This window comes from Lasioglossum baleicum, chromosome 18 (genome assembly GCF_051020765.1).
Source record: "Lasioglossum baleicum chromosome 18, iyLasBale1, whole genome shotgun sequence".
NCBI lineage: Eukaryota > Metazoa > Arthropoda > Insecta > Hymenoptera > Halictidae > Lasioglossum > Lasioglossum baleicum.
The window spans coordinates 2,654,324-2,673,898 of NC_134946.1; the positions used below are offsets into that span (position 1 = coordinate 2,654,324).

Here is a 19,575-nt window from a genome sequence, read left to right on the forward strand (position 1 = left end):
TACAGGGGAAACCACATAAAAAAAACGCATTGACAATAGTACCTCAACGGTAATGTGGAAACCTATTGATACGGGTGTCGCCCTAATGCGCCACGCGCAGTTCATACAGTCTGGGATATTTACGGGCCTGAGGACTAGGGCCGTTACGGAGAGCGAGACGTGCGGTGGGAAAAGGAGGCGGCGCGAGCCGAGAGCGGCCTGCAGAGTCTCCTCCGTGCCGACCACTGTTCTACGTTTTCTATATTGTACGTTTCACTGTCTTAATTAATTCCGTTAATTATATATATTACGAAGGTAATGTATGCAATATTCAACAATCTCAGAGTAGGCAATAAACGCCAATACATACACGGAAAAATTTTTGTTGGTAGCATTAGAGCAGACTTTAAACTTTCTTTTCATGTAGATTTTCAAATGCGGAAATGTGCGGAAATGGACAATATTTATATTTTTAGTGACAGTGATCGCTGTTTTACGATCTGAATTTTTGGGAGGTTGGAGGAATTTTTAGAAAGACAATCGTCTTAATGGAATGCATAAATATGTTTTGGAGAAATCGTGTATGGATACGTTATGTGAAGAAGCAGAAAAATCTTAATGGATCTCCAACATCCGCACAGTTTGTACAGTAAATCCTCTATAAACGTAAAAAGGCTGGACACGATAAACGCAAAAAAATATCCCCTCCACTTTAGTAATCTGATCTATGCTCGGGTATGTCGGTGTGAACCACTACTAATGCGACGCGAAGAGTCGCAGTCGTCGGCACAGTTCAAAGGCATGTGCGTCCTCACAATGTACCAACAATATTCAATCTTTTTTATTATTACTTATTTTTTATGAAACTTTCATTAATATATTTGTGGCATTTTTCTGATTAAAATAAGACCAAACCCGATATAATTTCAACTGTATTTAGTGGTTTAATTGAAGATGAACGTTTCGGGCGCCAGGAAAGATATGGTATAGGAAAGAAAGAGACGCGGAGAGTCGCAGTCGCCGGCACAGTTCAAAGGCCCGCGCGTGATCTCTCTTTACACGCGCTTTACACACTTCCCTACATTCGGCTCGGCCTTTGAAGTTAAAAAAAATACCTACCCGTCTAGGATAAACGCAAACGAATACCCCCGAGGCTTTTGCGTTTATAGAGGATTTACTGTAGTCATAAAGAAGGTTTTGTCCAGCTAGCACCTCGAATCGCAGCATTGTGCGGCGTTCCGTCAGTTTCGGAAAATGAGATTACCTAGTGACTTCTAACAATCCACTCAAATGACTACCCAAAACAGTGATTGTTCCCTCCGAACAAACCAGCGCTAACAAACCGTGCATTGTTGAAATTATGATATGCCAACAAGTGAGATTAGTCCGTAAACTTTTCTCGTCGTAGAAATATCCCAGAAGATACAGGAATCGAATCTGAATATCCGATTCCAGGAATGTGGATATTCCTAATGTCCCGATTATACACAACGATCCTGTACACGACAGACCTAAAATTCGGAATAAAGTGGTTGATAAAATTAAAATGATCACGTTAAATCGGTCCGTGCATCGAACTTTTAATGCAAAATTACACACAAATTTAATACAAATTGGTAACTTATTGCATAATTTGTTAAGTTGGAAAGTTCGTCCCGTCTTCCACCAAGAGACAATGATTCCATTTTTATACAAATGCAATCAACCTATATTTTTAAACATATTTTCAGACTGTATTGCAGTAAATATTTTATTGTTTATCAATGTTTTTGATATTTCATTCATTCATGTCAAGCTTCAGTGAAAGATTGAATTATATTCAGTTGACAGATATTATATAATTTTGAGTATACATGTTTGACTACAGGAGGAAGACAATTTAAGGGGTGGTTCTCCATGACGATATAAGACGAAAATAACGAATAAAAAGTTGCGATTTCAGGTTCGTTTTTTAGTTATTAACAATTGAAAATTTCCCTACAATGCGGCAACCCGACTAACAGACGTTGGAAGCCATACACCTCTGTTGGTTGGGCTGCCGCAGTTTAGGCGGATTTTATTTTATTATTTATTATCGTGGAGTACCACCCCTCCAAATTTTCTCCCACCTGTAGTCGAACACCCGATTGTTTTATTGATGCGAGAAATATTTCGATAAAATATTGCAGACATAATGTGGTTGGGTATCTATTTATTTAGCGTTCACTGAACTGACTGTCTAATGTCTTTACCGACGTATAGCATCAATATGCGTTTCGCCAAAATTGAATCTTTTAACAACATCTCCACTTCGATAGGATCTTTCAGCATAGTAAAATCGTTTTGCATATTGTCAAGCACGTATTTCGTCTGAAGTCATACGAAAAGTATTAGATAATCATGATTGTTAAAAATATTCCCCAACTCACCGTTGAAAAAGTCAGGATAGTCGTAAAGTATCGTATAAAATACAATAACAATTGAGCACCGAACGATATCATTCCAATCACTTCATTCAACGACATTTTCACATTTTTTATCGTCATCGCCTGAAAATTATTTCATACACTTCAAACGAAATCATACAGAATCTAATTCTTTGAAAAAGGAAATAAATTTAACAGATAGATGGAAGTACGTCCCAATAAAAGCAGAATAAAAGCGATTCTATGAATCCATGTCTACGTAGATCCAACGTAGATCTAATCAAACTATTCCTAATTAAACGTCCTATAGTGAATTGAATCTCATCACCTGGTGCACCATACGTCACATGAACAGTAGAGTAAAAGCGAATCTATGAATCCATGTCTACGTATTTAGATCGAACGTAGATCTAGTTAAACGTCCTATAGTGAATTGAATCTCATCACCTGGGTCACCATACATCCCAATAAGAGCAGAGTATAAGCGATTCTATGAATCCATGTCAAAATGGAGTTATCGTAGGGCCACAGTCCAGAGAGGCACATCACAGACTGGTAGATTTTATAGTTCCCTTGAAATACTTCCATTTCAACCGATGCTAAGCCACGTCTGCACTAAGATTCTGAGGTATCATGTAACTACACCTCGGTGGCATATTGTATTCATACTATCCTCCCTCTATCTCAAGTCATTTTGACGGCTCGCCTGTCTTTCGAAATTGGCCGTAATTTATCGAAATACAGAGCTCCGTTCCCGGAATCGATCGGTTTGATTAGTGAACTCAAGAAAATGTCAGAAAAATATGAAACACTATGAATACCTAACCCACACTATGCCTTGCGCGTTCCTCTATTTGCAAAAAATATTCGATATTATCCTACTACTTCGAATTGATTTTACTGATTGTCGTGCGTCGCGTTACTCTAAGTAAACAAGTTCAACAAATTATAGTAGAAATATTAAAATATATCTTAGTAATTCTATTTATTGTTATCCCCTTTCCAACAATTAATTTTTCATCGCAATTGTTCAATCACCGTTTTTCAAAAATGATTTTGATAGCTAATACATTCATAACTCGCGACAGTGACAGCGACGATTTTCACATAAACTGGGATTGAAATTATTGATGAGTAATTGTAAGCGCAGTATTGATTCAGTGAATCAAATATTTATCAGACAGTAACAAGCGTACTTACATATAATGACCACACTCGATATTCTCATAGTTATATGTTTCAGTCAAAGGTGAAGGGACAGTTTGTTCATTTAGTCATAGTACTTATACATATGTACATATAGTCGCAAGTGAAGTGGTTGTCATAAATTCTATTACAAAAATCTTGACCAACAATAAGTTTCTGAAAATTGAATCTCGAAAAGAAATAAAGTAATCACCGTGCAGTTAAACAAATATTTAAAAATAAGACTTGTTTTAAAATGTGCAAGAATATGCAACTACCCAGTCTGCCAGGCCTACCTCGAGCAGAAATCGAGCCCATCTGCCGGACAGAATCCAAAACCGAGCAGCCAGCATTATGCCCGAGCAACATAAAAGCATACATACGTCGCGCCTTATAGGCGTTTTTGACCGCACTTTTTGGTGTTCTAAAAGCCAAAAAAACCACACACTTCGGTGTCGCGTCCAATGTTACCGATATTTGCGGTGTACATATTAGATCCTCTCTGGTATCACTGGTATTGGCAAGTACCGAATATCTACTACTTTGAAGATTACAAATGTATATGGCGCGTATATTTGAACGGTAGAAATTATGTAGTAAGAAATTATGAATTATTACAGTACTACAATAATGTAAAGTAATATGAGCATAAATATCTGTACGTACATTTGTATTATTGTTATGAGTATAATCATTTTTATTATAATTACAATAATTACAATAAAATTATTTCGAATAATTTTATGTCAATACTTTTTCATTTTGGTTTTCAATGGGTATGTAATTATGTTTCATGCATTGTTAGTTTATTAACAAACCTTTACAACTTTATAGTGTTTACTTTGATTGCTTTTGCATATGCTCATATAAATTTTATTTGAATTTTAATATTTTTAACGATGCGATTATGTTTGGGATTGGGTGGATGTGTCGGCAGCGTGCGCGCGCCGACCTAATTCGCCGCTCAGCGATTGGTGGCTATTTGGCCGGCGCCGTCGGAGATCGATTACTATCGACACAGCCTACTCCGATTGGCGGATCGATCGATGGATCATCCAATCGATCTCCCGACGGTGACTGCCAACGGCCAGCTGATCGATCCGTTCTTCACTTTATACAGGGTGTCCCAGAGCAAGTGTAGTTCCCGGAAATGGGAGGTTCCTGAGACCATTCTAAGAGACATTTTCCTTTGCACCAAAGTCAACTGCGGCTTTGTTTAGGAGTTATTAACGAAAAACACGGACCAATCAGAACGCGCCCTGGGCCGTCGCGCCGTCACGATGCGATGTCACGGCGCACAGTGGTGCGAGCAGGGAAAAAAATCAATTTTTCGAATGTTAGGTACATAGATTTTTCATTGCAATTTCGTTTACTATATAGTTGGAGTATTTAAACCAATAAAAAATTTTTATAAGTATCACTTATTTCTAGGAATAGTATGACATGAAAGTTTGGAAAAAGGAAACCTGCGATTTTGGCTTATAAATGCGTCTACGTATAAACGCAGCCACAAGAATCTAAAACATTATAACACTTGAACAATATTATAATTTGATTGTGTTTATAATAGATGATTTATTTAACGTAGCTTTAATTAATGTAAGTGTCATTTATTTATCTAAAACACAAATTGAAAAAGAGCTATTTTGAATAGTAGAATTAAAGTTTAATTTGACATAACTTGTTTGCGCCAAAAAGCGCCAAGATAAAACTTGTTGCAAATCATGCAACACACTTTAAAGTACATATCCAACCAGGTTTTGGCTGCGAACTCCTGCGAACCTGGCTCTGCGACCAATTTTTTCTAACTATAGTCAGTCGCATGTATCCGTGTACGCTCTTTAAAACGGAATAACTTTTCTAAACTTTTACCAAACGATCTGATTTTTTGTGATCAATTAAATGCAGTTGTTTACTAAATAACGTGCAAAAAATTTTTTGAAAGAATAGCAATTACGTAAAAAAAAGGCAGTTTAAAAATTTTTTTTATTTGTCCCCGTATAGAAAATTTAAAATATACGTTTAGTAGATCTATGTTAGTTATATACATACTGAAAATTTCATCGAAATTGATTAACATACACACGAGGTATAAGTGGTTAAAAGTGGTGAAAATCTTGGTATGTACACATATGTATGTACAATGTACACAGCTCTTACGCGGCTCCTGATCAGTTCCTGCATACGAAAATGCGAATATCTCGAAAACTAAAATCGACCCCTCTATATTGGAAAAGGAAAAAGTTGTTCAAAATGTTGAAATCTACAACATATTTAAATTTCATCAAAATCGGAGAACAGTAAAACAAGTAGAAAAAATTTTTAATGAAAAAATAAATAAATTAATAAATAAATAAATATTTATTTTCTTTCCACATAACCGTTGTACCTGTGGCATGCTTTCCACAAATTTTCAAGCAAATTTGTTGGATGGTTTGGTTTTTATAGATTTTTTTCCGCTTTTTGGCCATTTGGCACCACTGTGCGGCGTACCACCGACACTCGTTTGCCGGCGCGGCGCGGCGCGGCGGCCCAGGGCGCGCTCTGATTGGTCCGTGTTTTTCGTTAATAACTCCTAAACAAAGCCACAGTTGACATTGGTGCAAAGGAAAATGTCTCTTAGAATGGTCTCAGGAACCTCCCATTTCCGGGAACTACACTTGTTCTGGGACACCCTGTATAGCTTGCTTTAGCTATCGCATCGCCACAGCCTACTCCAGCCAACTCTAGAGTAGGCTGTGCTATCGCACTTCGTTAGGAAAGTCCAATTGAATCTAATCTCGTTTTCGCTCACGTTACCACGCGCATCTTGCACGGTTTCGCGTTTTATCTATTTACTTATATCTACTTTTTACGTTTATTAATTAGTAATTAATTGGTAATTAATAATCACCAAGGTATCTTGTTTTGTGTTTGTTGTTCTATACAAAGTGTTTGTACGACGACCGTTGACCGTTGACGATCCCCATTATGGAGAAATAAAGTTGTTTGATTGTTAAGTGACTGGTTTTCCCTATCTGATCCGTAACAGATTAAATAATCAACATCCAAATGTAGACTAAATTTTGAAACACTACGTTGAATTACGGCGTGCTAACGAGTTTTTTTTTTGTTATAAACTTCTTTAACTTTAACTTAAAATATGGGTTGCTAAATTAACATTTTTTATGTAATCGAAACTTACGGCGTAATTTCGAAGACTGTTGCGAGAGCCGGATACACGACGAAAGTAGTAGTTTTGTTACCTGTTTTTGGTTTTTCGCCTATTACTCAAAAACTGTGGGTCCTATGAACTTTTGTCTTCCATTTTTGGAAAGAGCATTAAATTTCCTTCAAATTTCACTAGGCAAACGTATATTTTGATGCAATAGGTACCGAAAAACAGGCGTTCAAAATTAGGAAATGTTTCTCAAAATGTCATTTTGAGCCACACATTGTGACATTTAGCAGGAAATTGCAGGTTTTTGGCTCACAAATTTAGTTTTTCAACATATCTACATATAATCTACATACTGTGTATACCCCTCACATTTTCACACCCCCCTTCGGACACCCCCCCCCCCCCCGGAAGACGAATTTGAGAAATACGTAAAAAAAGGCTCTCTTTCTCCAAAAACCCTAACATTGTACTCTTATCAATCTGACTTCACATGGTTTAGAGGAGGGGGGGGGTGTCCGCTGACAAGTGCCTAATGTTATAATTGCAGTTTATTCCCTATTTAGGTGCCTGGTCATCACTTTATGATTTTATATTTTCCCATTAATCCGTAATCTCAAAGAGTAGTAAATGTAGATTGGGTTAGGTGAAGAGTAAGAATCCATGTCTGATGCTTACAAAATAGAAAATAAAATCAAATAGATTTTTCTTTTTATCTCGAAGAAAACGTCGACGTTGGAAAGTTGAAAGAGTGGTTTCTCAAGATAAAAGTCTGCTCTATCGCGTGGTGCAATTCGATTTTCCGCTGGACCCTTAGACCCTAATTTTTTTTTTTTTAAATTGAAAAATATCCTCAAAAATGTGTACAAAAGTGATGCCTCTCCGTCTTTAATGATTGTTTAAACATGTTTAAACAATCATAATGTATTACTATTGCACATCACTGGATTCGGGAAAATCTAGAGAATCTTTTGCTGTAAAGAATAATACAATATCTTTTATAATAACATCATAATATCTGTTCAAAGTTGAAAAACGTGTTTTTTTTTCAAACTCAAATTTCTCAAAAACTGTGCGTGTAGGAGAAAAATTAAGGCCAGATTCGGACTTAGCGCTAAAAACTGTATAAGATACACCCAACAGTTATATGGAAACATTTTTGTTGTTGGACAGTGTAATTTTCTCTGTCTTTCCCTATATTCGTCAGTTGCCACTTAATTTCCTAATTTTGAACGCCTGTCTCTCGGTGCCTATTTGGTCAAAAAAAAAGATTGAACAGTGAAATTTGAAGGAAATTTAATGCTCTTTCCAAAAATGGAAGACAAAAGTTCATAGGACCCACAGTTTTTGAGTAATAGGCGAAAAACCAAAACAAGGTAATAAAAATCGTGGTTTTTTCCCCCTCCCCAAGTTAGCACAGGGTCCTCGAGATCGAAAACTGAGATTCGACACCCCACAGTACCCCTAAATGACGTGTCAAAATTTCATTAAGTTCGGAATACTTTCCTATTAAAAGTACCTGGCGACTGGACTATAGCTGTTTCAACTAAATATAATAGTAGATGAGAAAAAGTAGTAAACTTGACAATATTCTTCAAAGAATACGTCAAAATATAGGTGGCTTTATGGACATTTCGGGCACCGTAGCACAGTGAGCGGTCCTAAAAATTCTCGATTATGTAACTAACAAAATGGTCCGCCCCGTGTGAGGATTAAAATATACACAGCCGAGCATAAATAAAGTGTAGCGAGTTGCTAAATCAGAGTACAAACATCAGAAAGGAGAAGTACATAACAAGAGTCGAAATATTTTGTCCCCTTACTGTACTTAGACACAGGTCGCCAGAACGTGTTGACGTCGTTCGTGGTATGCCGTTGGTCATCGCGCTTGCTTTTATTCTTGGCCGTATTACAAACTCGGCGTGTGCTATCGCAGAGGACACACACTTCCGACCGTCCTCTCACACACCTTAAATAAACATCGAAGAACCCGACGATATCAACCGTTATCATCGTACGCCACGGCTTCCGACTGATGGCGGAAGGAATTATACCGTGGACTCGAATCGCGTTGAACGATTAAAGGTCGACGATTCCATTTCCCTTATCACCTATCGGCAGACATCGATGATAACCTTGAGAATTTACATATCTCCCCCCCCCCCCCAGGTGAGAAATTCTCGGAAACGTCGGATTAGAACGAGATAATGAGCGCCTGCGTTTTATCAATTCAATTTTATTCATTATTCCAACATAAAGTGGTATCGAAAGTCCAGTCAAGTTAAATTCGATGAAGTTTATGAATTCTCTCAATGAAACAAAACAGAAATTCTCGTTCATTTAAAGCGGTCTTTCATTTTGTACTTGATTCCATTTCAAAGTATCCAACTTTCCCGATCCAAACAATGACAGTTGCGAATTCGACGAATGAGAGAAACTTGCTACATACTAAAATTCTAATAATATAAATTGGTAGATTTGTCTAGACGCCTCTTCCTCGCAGATTTTTATAAAATTCAAATATGTTGCCAAACCGCCTTTGTAAAATCGCAGCGGAATTGACCAAGCTTACAAAGGGATGCCACGGTTGATGGATTCTTAAGATTTCCCGAGAAAATTGCATTTGAAAATCGGTTTACATGCGCGCGTTTTAAGGAGTTTGCGTTAAAAAATTAACAAGAAGATGAATAGCCGAGGACGCACAGTGGGCTAAACCGACGAAATCTGTGTCAGAATCAAAAGAACTTTCGATAGAAATGAGATAGAGCGATGAAATTTTTTGTAAATAAAAGCTGGAACTTTGCAGAATATGGGATAATTATGGAGATTGTGGTGCGAACGTTTTTTAACCTTGAAAGAATTCGTTAAACTTGCACAACTTCAAGAAAATTGTGGTTTTTCCAATACCACGCGCGGAAAAATTTTTTTTTGAGATGCGACACATCATTTCTCGTAAATTTTTTCACGCCGATTTCAAATCTGGTTTCAAAATTTGTCTACGACCTCAGGATATTGCAAAATCGATTTCTTGAAATTCTACATGTTTAACGAATTTTCTCAAGGTTAAAAAACGTTCGTACCATAATCTCCCTATTTTTCCCATATTCTGCAAAGTTTCAGCTTCAATTTTAAAAAAATTTCATCGCTCTACCTCATTTCTATCGAAAGTTCTTTGATTTTGACACAGATTTCGTCGGTTTGGCCCACTGTGGGGCGTAGCGAGAAATGCTAGTAATCGGTAGGTTGCTGGTTCGAGTTCTCCCCGCTTCAGGTATTTTTTTTTCTTGAAATTGATACCTACCTCAATTTTAAGCCTGAAATATATTATTTATAAGTCATTTTTTTATTTTTGGATAAGCTACTACGAGTAAATAAGTATTTATTTGTGACCATCTTATCCATTCGAGTTTTTACTAGTAATCGGTAGGTCGCTGGTAGGTTGAAATTGATAGCTACCTCAAATTTAAGCCTAAAATCTAGTATTTATAAGTTGTTGTATTTTATTTTTTCAATAGAAAATGCATGTTTTTGTTTGTGGGCGTTGGGAAATAAATCGAAAATAATACAGAATAATAATAAAAAAAATAATACAGAATGTTATATTTATTTTATTATTGAAAATTCTCTCTCTTTTTTAATTACATGCTGATGTTCATCGTAAAAACATGGAAAACAATAATTTTTGCGGCGTCTAGCACACACTATAAATGCAGCATTCGTAAAAGCGCCCTTTTTTGAGGACGTCTACCGGAAAACATACTGCATTCACATTTATAAATATCTAATTAATACAGAGAGAGAATTTTCAATAACAAAGTAAATATAACATTTTATATTATTTTTATGTTCGATTTATTTCCCAACGCCCATAAATAAAAAACATGCACTTTCTAGTTAAAAAATAAAAATAACTTATAAATAATAGATTATAAGGCTTAAAATTGAGATATTTCTATCAAATTTTTTAAAAGCATGTTTACCTAAAGTGCGGCTCGCTGTAACTTTACGCGTCATCAAAGTGGCCCGTGAAACGTGAAACTATTTGGCCAGGCCTGTTTAGCAATCCCGAGAATGTCGATATTAATGTTTAATTTACTAGAAAATGTTATTTAAATATTTTTAAAACATGAAAAAATACTGTTAAAATCATATATGTAAACCATATAATAAGAAATTGAGAAAATAAAAAATAATGCATGGAAAAAAAACTTCGTGGTGGGCAGGATTTGAACTAGAGATCTCGATTTCACGTGTATCTGAAATACACGTGTACACGTGTAACGAATATACACGTGTATCGAAGTACACGTGTAAAGTTTACTCCACGTGTACTTCGATACACGTGTACACATGTATTTAGGTGCACGTGTACACGTGTATTGAGCTACACGTGTACACGTGGATTGAAATACACGAATACACGTATCGAAATGTATAATTTCACATGTATTAACCCATCTTTCTATTATATAAAATAGTTCTGTAGTTCTGTCACGCAAAAACTCCGACCGGCGAAGCTTTCTGATGGGAACCCTAAATTGAGCGACGTGACAATGTGTATTTTTCAGAGAGAGAGAGATATAGCGCGATATTGTATAGCGATAGAGAGAGCAAGATGGTAAGAGAGAGGCACCGCGGGGGTTGGTGAGCGAAGCGAACAGGGGGCAGAGCCCCCTAGTATCCCATATGTTATTTCGTCATTAATATCAGAATATTTAGATATGTAAATTGTTCATGAGACTTATTTACTGAGTTGCAGGTGAAAATAAGAAGCATTATGGTTTTGGTTAATAAAGTTTAATTTATTAATCTTTTGTTCTGAGATAAGAAACCTAAAGTATTAACATTTTGCCAAAAAATATTTAACAATTCCAGCAACTTCGGCGATGTCGGAACGGTGTTTTTCATGTGCTGGAAATATTGTAACAAAAAAACGAAGCCGTTTACTTCCACAAAATGTTAATACTTTAGTTTTCTTATCTCAGAACAAAAGATTAATAAAGTAAACTTTATTAACCAAAACCATAATGCTTCTTATTTTCACCTGCAACTCAGTAAATAAGTCTCATGAACAATTTACATATCTAAATATTCTGATATTAATGACGAAATAACATACGGGATACTAGGGGGCTCTGCCCCCTGTTCGCTTCGCTCACCAACCCCCGCGGCGCCTCTCTCTTACCATCTTGCTCTCTCTATCGCTATACAATATCGCGCTATATCTCTCTCTCTCTGAAAAATACACATTGTCACGTCGCTCAATTTAGGGTTCCCATCAGAAAGCTTCGCCGGTCGGAGTTTTTGCGTGACAGAACTACAGAACTATTTTATATAATAGAAAGATGGGTTAATACATGTGAAATTATACATTTCGATACGTGTATTCGTGTATTTCAATCCACGTGTACACGTGTAGCTCAATACACGTGTACACGTGCACCTAAATACACGTGTACACGTGTACCTAAATACACGTGTACACGTGTATCGAAGTACACGTGTACACGTGGAGTAAACTTTACACGTGTACTTCGATACACGTGTGTATTCGTTACACGTGTACACGTGAATTTTCAATACACGTTCAGATTCGTGATCTCTAATTTGAACCCTAGCATATCCACTTTTTCATTTTTTACGACCACAGTTCGCAACCAAAAAATCTGAAAAAATCCTATAAAATGCGTCTTTAGACCCGATACGTGCCACATTTTTTTCAGAATTTTAGAAAACATCCGAGAGCGGAAAAAAACTTCGTGGTGGGCGGGATTCGAACCCTAGCATATCCACTTTTTCATTTTTCACGACCACAGTTCGCAACCAAAAAATCTGAAAAAATCCTATAAAATGCGTCTTGAGACTCGACACGTGCCACATTTTTTTCAGAATTTTAGAGAACATCTGATAGCGGAAAATGAGCGGAAAAGCGCGAAATCTAATTTGCCCTATAACTACCCTCACGGGCAAGCTAGAGGGCTGAAATTTTACTCAGATGGGTGTTTATTGGTCAGCTTTCGAATGGTTGAAGAGCCATTGAAAAACCTCTAAGGGCAGTTTTAACCATCGTAATCTTTTCAATTAGAACAAGCATTTAAAATTGAGCATTTTGTGAATACGATTTTCGATCGAGAAAATTACCGATTTTCTTTTGTAAACCCTGCCGAACCTATGTAATAATTCTAAAAATATTCTTTGTTTAAATAAAGAGCATTCTTTTACCTTGTAAATGGGTGCATCTCAAAAATTTATAATTACAATTCACGTCCCTTATTAAATAAGTAATTCTTAATGGACTCATGAAAATTGTGGAAGTTATGGAATATTCCTTTCACGTGAAATATCTTTCGAGTTAATAAAAATAGACCCACATTTTTTCAAATTGGAATATTTTCGGTACACGGTTACCGTCTTCGTCCTTCTTCAGGAATTATTAGCGTTTAAAATGTCACAGATACTTCAGTGGATATTTTTTGATGTTTATCGAATGTACAGTAGCGGACAAAAGTTTAACACCGCTCTAAATTTCGTCAAAATCGGTCGATGTTGCAATAAGCTACAAACGTTTAAAAATGGTAACAAATTGCAGATTTTCACGATTTTCGGCAATGATTCATGAAAATCTGCAATTTTTACCATCTTTAAACCGATTTTAACAATCTTTAAACCGATTTTAACGAAATTTTCAGAATATGTTTAATTGATACAGGTCTACCAAACGTATTTTTTAAATTTTCAATATAGGCCCACATAAAAAAGTTAAAAATTCAACTTTTAGTATTTTTTCAACAATTCCGATCACTTGCAATTTTTGAAAAAATTTCTTTTCACATCCTTTAGTAAACTAATTGCACTAGCTTCCCAAAAAAGTTCAAATCGTATAGTAAAATATTAAAAAAGTTATCGTCTTCTTTAGAGCGGTCTTAAACTTTTGTCCGCTGCTGTATATTGTTTTCTAAATTCACATCACCTTGAAAAACGATCAAATTAATCAAATTTATTAAAAATTGTACAAGCATATAAAAATCAACATTTTATGAATGATTGTTTATGTCAAAACTGAAGATGATTTTTCAGGCAATTCCGATAATGAGACAAGAAAATGTTTTAAACAAAAGTTAATCAACATTTAGCGGTTTATAAACAGTAATAATTGTTTTCAAAATGGAAAAATAGGTATCAATTTCTAGAAAAAAAAAATATCGGAAGCGGGACTCAAACAAGCAACCTACCGATTACTAGTATTTCTCGCTACGCTCTCGGCTACTTATTTTCTTGTTAACTTTTTGACGCGAACTCCTTAAAACTCGCGCGTATAAACCGATTTTCAAATGCAATTTTCTCGGAAAATCTTGAGAAGCTGGCGCTACTGCTTCGCTAAATTACATTTGAAGATGACATCTTCAAGTTTCAGAAAAGTCCGTGGCATCCCCTTGTTGGATGAATTTGAAAACGATCGCGGCGGACGTCCGTAACGAGAAATCGGAGGGTACTCACCTTTCCCCATCTCGTCGAACGAGTAGTACTTGAAGATGCTGGTTTTCCGTCCAGTTTGCGTGCGCTCCATCTCCTGGAATATGGCGATGTCGTCGAGCGTGCCGACCTCGTCATTTTCCTCCTCTTCTACTTCTTCAGCTTCAGGATCCTTCAGCTTCTCGTCCTCCATGATAAGGACCGGTTCGCGCCGATTTAACGAGAGGTTGAGCGAGAGAGATAAACAGCGAGGTTGCTCGCACACGGCGGACTAAGGGATTCCCCGTCGGTGCTGGAACCGCCTCGTAGCTGCTAGTGTTCCAGAAAGCTGAGAAACCGAGAAACAAATCAGTCCTAAACCGGTAGGAAAGAGACGCGCGGGTTGCCTTATCGTCGGGGCTCGCTCATTACCGCACACCGGCCAGGTGCACCGGACACATTCGATCGAGGTTACGCGCGTGACTCGATATGCTTTCGATCTCCTCCTTTCGGCTTCTGCCGCACGACGCTTTGCTCACCCTCTCCCCCCCCCCTCTCACTTCGTCTTCGGGCACGGAATTATTATGCTGGGTCCACACTGGGTAGAACTGGTGTAGCGATTCGCGGTTTTGTCTCGTCGCCGTTTAGTCGTCGAGAGTCTGTGTGTGCTGGCTCTCGTAGACATGGCCAGCGACCACGCTCTAAAATTAAACCGTTCAACGAATTCGACCCCGCGTTACTCCCTGATCCACTAACGATTATATCACCGGCCTGACACCTCGCGCGCCAGACAATCAGTCGACGACTGGTCGCCCGAGGTAGAACGTAGAACAGACGTCAGGCTCGACTGGCTCGAGACCGGCACACAGTGATCCGGGCGGCCGATCTAGCAATTCATTTGGTAAACAATGACTTGTCTCATATCGGTGTTCAATGCATCTGAGGTGAAGTGCCCTAAGTCTGGACAGTCCAAAAGTGACACCTAAATCTGGACAGTTGAATTTTTATAGTAAAATCAGTAATTAAGAGATTAAATAATTATATTATTAGGACCTTGAATAAGTTCTCGCTGTTTCTTCAAAGATGGCAGTAGCAGTACCCCGTTCGTGAAATTTCGAATGGTAACACACATGCAAGGCAGTAGTGTATCTAACCTTAAATTTCAGTGTATGGTAGTTCACTTTAGTGTAAACAAAGTAATTTTTTCTTAGTTCTGAAAATGTCTACTTTTGTGCCAAATAAAGTGTATTTGCAGGGAATTTTATTGCGCTACTTTATTCAAAAGAAATCTGCAGCTGAAGCACATAGAATTCTTGTTGAGACTTATGGTGACAATGCTTTGTCGGATACGACATGCAGAGACTGGTTTCGACGCTTCAAAAATAATGATTTTGAACTTGAGGATAAAGAACGTTCTGGCGCACCGAAAAAATTTGAAGACGAAAAGTTGGAGGAATTACTCGATCAAGACCGATGTCAGACGCTAGCAGAACTTGGAAAAACATTACAAGTAGATGAGTCAACTGTTTCAAAACGTTTAAAAGTTTTAGGAATGATCCAGAAGCAAGGACATTGAGTACCGTATTAATTGAAGCCGAGAGACGTCGAACGGCGTTTTCTCACGTGTGAACTACTGCTTCAACGGCAGAAAAGAAAAGGTTTTTTGCACCGCATCGTGACTGGCGATGAAAAGTGGATACACTACGATAAGCCAAAGCGTAGAAATTCGTGGGGTAAGCCCGGCCATGCATCAACATCGTCTGCAAAACCAAATATCCATGGTTCGAAGCTTCTTCTCTGTATTTGGTGGGATCAGCAGGGTGTAATTTATAATGAGCTGCTCAAACCGAATGAGACTATCACGGGGGAGCGCTATCGACTTCAACTGATGCGTTTAAGTCGAGCCTTAAAAGAAAAACGGCCGCTATACGAGCAGAGACACGACAAAGTGATTTTGCTACATGACAACGCTCGGCCTCATGTTGCAAAACCAGTGAAAACCTACCTGGAAACGCTTCAATGGGAAGTTCTACCCCACCCGCCGTATTCACCTGACATAGCCCCTTCTGATTTTCACCTATTCCGTTCGATGGCACATGGCCTAGCTGACCAGCGCTTTCATTCTTATGAAGAAGCTAAAACATGGATCGATTCTTGGATAGCCTCAAAAGACATGTCGTTTTTCCGACGCGGAATTCATATACTACCAGAAAGATGGGAGAAAATGGTCGCTAGTGATGGGCAATACTTTGAATGAAATGTTTTTGTTCCTTATAATTTAAATAAAGCTTTTATTTTGTAAAAGAAACAGCGAGAACTTATTCAAGGTCCTAAATATATTCTGAGGCCTCTCTCTCTCTCTCTCTCTCTCTCTCTCTTAGCTACAAGTAGGTGTGAATATTATTTCATTATGACATCAATTGAAATTCAAAAATAAATTCAAAGTTCATCTGAAAACAGTATACAAAATAGCCTATTTACATGCGAATCATGTGCATTTATAGTTCGAACTTTTGTTAGAAAAAAAGATATAATTTAAGCCCTCAGACAAAAAATAATTATCATGCATAATAATATTGATATTTTAAAATAAATTGGCCATCAAACTTAACGTAGATAATAATTATTAATCCAAATATTAGATGTCCAAGATTAGGACTGTTTTCAAATATAAGTACTCCATACTGGGACGCGATGACAGTAGCTGGCCCACTCTAAGCTTATACGCAATGTGCTTACGCCTGAAGCCGGACACGCGTTTGTGAATAAAATCAACGCATTGTTTGCAAATTATTTAACTAAATGTACGTATAAATAGTCTTCTATTAGCTTGTATAACGAATGTATGATAGATGATGTGTTCCGGCTGTGACGTTAATAATACTTAATTTTTATGTCATAAATCTATCAGTATTAATACCTAACCTCAAAAATTAATTATCCATGTCGATATAGTTCTTAAAAAAATGTTTTTTTCAGATTGTAAACTTGCTTTAAAAATTAAATTCGATGATGGCCATCACTAGAAACAAAACTTTTGATTCCAGTCGAAAAAAGTAATTAATAAGTATCATAAAAAAACAGATTAAAGTAAGAGAAAGCCAAAAGTGTACACAAAATCTAAGGATATTACTAAACATGACAGATTGAATAAAAATAAAATATTTAAGAGAAATCAAGAATCTCATTCTGTTGAATCCATCGTACAAGTACAATCTCTCAATACAGTAGGCCAGTTTAACATTCCAAAAAGCACGCATTCCAGAATGAAAATTTTAAGTTCGGTGGATGCTAACAAAGGACCACCAACTGTACTGTCGAAGACAGAAGAAAGATTTTGAAAAAAGAAGCAAGAAAAAAATTATAGAAGAAGAACATTTGTCAAAAAAGCAGGAAAAAGGGAGATACAAAATTAAAAAAGGACAGGAACAAGAAATCAATAATAATTTACACGAAAGAAAAGAGATAATTACACAACAAATTAAGGGCAGAATGTGTAATATACAATAATAATATATTCATATGTGCATCATTAAAGATTTAATAAAGTTCGATGTTATAGATCAGGCATGGGCAAATTTTTGCTCGATTGGAGGCATTCTCAAGGAATACCCCCACTCCTCCCGGTCGCGCGTCTCGCTCCCTGTGGCGGCCATAGTGCTTGGAGCACTATAGTGTCTGTTGCAGATTATATGTAAATTCAATTTGTCCCGGTATAGGGTTTACTTCTGTCCAGGTACTAGCTTAGATTGGATTTAATATGTCCAACTACCACCAGGTTTGAATTATTCTTGTTAATACAATTAAGATATTAACCTAAACAATGATTTTTTTATTTTAAATTACTTTACAAACTCTGAACTGTATGTCAAAACTCTTAAAAAATTATTGTTGTTTATTTAAAGTGATAAAATTAAAAATAGAAAAACATGCTGTCCAGGCATAGGGCACTCCACCTTACAGTACTTTCTAAATCAGGCCTGGCCAACACGCGGCCCGCCGCACAATGGTCCGGATTGGAAAATCGTGTCCCATTTTGCCCAAAAACAAACTTTCTAGCATCGATATCTAATCAATGAACAGTGTTTCCCAAATGTCCATAGACCTCGGAAATGAAGAAAATAGTACAGTTTAATAAACATTATAGTTGTAATAAACATTGAAAGTGAGGAATATTTTTCACGAGATAAATTCCTTCTCTTTGACGCGATGCCCCGACGTTCCTATTTAATATTTTCTCTCGCTTTTTTTTATATTAAAGAGCAGATTTTTGCGATAAGAAATCGTATCTTACATTATTCATTAGTCTGCATAATACAGGGTGAGTCCGAAGAAACAGAACACTTAAATATCTCCGTTACTTTTCGTTGTACAAAAAAACGTCTCAGGACAAAGTTACACTGTTTGAAGGGCCACATGTAACGGTGTAAGGGAAAAAATTTTCGAGGTCATTTTTTAATGAGATTTCAAGGTCATTGATATTTTTTTAAATGGAATGAGGTATTTTGTAATACATTAATCGATGCAACTGGACGTTCGTTATAAAAAAGTACTAACCTATGTATGTCGAAAAGTTAGTAGTTCCGGAGATATTTCAATTTAAATAACTCTAAAACACCATTTTCACCATTAAAACAATCACTTTATTTTGAAAATAACGTACAAGAACATCTCTGAGCACTTTCTAACTTTTTTGATCGTATTCCTGAAGACATTTCCTATCGATTTCATTTTACACAAAATTCCCCCTTAATGAACTGCTTGATCGGCCGCCTGGACCACTGTGCAGTATGGAAGTAAATATGCAATGGAAACTCTCTACCTTGACCCCTTTCGATGTAACTTAACCTTAAAGTTTGAATTTAAATTGTTTTTATTTTTTTGACCGCGAAGGGGGCCCTGGGATTTTATCGAGCCACATATTGTTACGGCGGTGGTGCTGAATACTGTGCATTACAGCATGTTATACCGTAAAGTCGTTATAATTTGTATTATTCCTTGAATTACCTCAATAGAATATTTTCGCCACGGAAATATACTTTTATACCGACGAATGATCACAGCAAGCTAAAATAAACGCTTGTTTATCGTACATATGCAAATGAATATACAGGGTGTTCATTTGAAAACTTTCCAGCCGAATATCTCGAAAAGTATGAAAGATATTAAAAAAGTGTAAAACACGTGTCCAAGGATTTCGAGGGGGAAAGAGGGGGGCAGTATCAGTTTTTATTTGAGTGGCGTTTTCAAGGTCATTTCAAGGTCAACTTTGTTTTTTCAAATGGAAACCTACATTTTTTATTATAGGATCTTATTGTACATAAAAAGACCAGCAATTTTCGTAGGATACTTTTCTTTATCCGTGCACTAGTTTCGGAGATATGTAAAGTATGACTC

The 19,575-nt window shown here is 36.8% G+C and overlaps 1 protein-coding gene and 1 long non-coding RNA gene across 3 annotated transcripts in view; one reads left to right on the forward strand and one right to left on the reverse strand.

Moving 5' to 3' along the window:
• LOC143217956 (glycerol kinase) overlaps positions 1-19,575 on the reverse strand; it is a 115,913-nt gene that overhangs the window by 92,229 nt on the left and 4,109 nt on the right. Inside the window, exons 1-2 of one of the 2 annotated variants that reach the window (XM_076442724.1) lie at positions 14,611-14,747; positions 14,224-14,527 (exon numbers count right to left, since the gene is read on the reverse strand). In XM_076442724.1, the coding sequence (XP_076298839.1) occupies positions 14,224-14,392 (169 nt within the window). In that variant the 5' untranslated portion in view covers positions 14,393-14,527; positions 14,611-14,747. Of the gene's footprint in view, positions 1-14,223; positions 14,528-14,610; positions 14,748-19,575 lie in introns of those variants that run through there. The other variant, XM_076442723.1, reaches the window with a different exon arrangement.
• LOC143217963 (uncharacterized) lies at positions 14,962-18,452 on the forward strand. Its single transcript, XR_013010949.1, has 3 exons — positions 14,962-15,079; positions 16,821-16,982; positions 17,158-18,452. It is a non-coding gene; the product is annotated as an uncharacterized LOC143217963 (long non-coding RNA).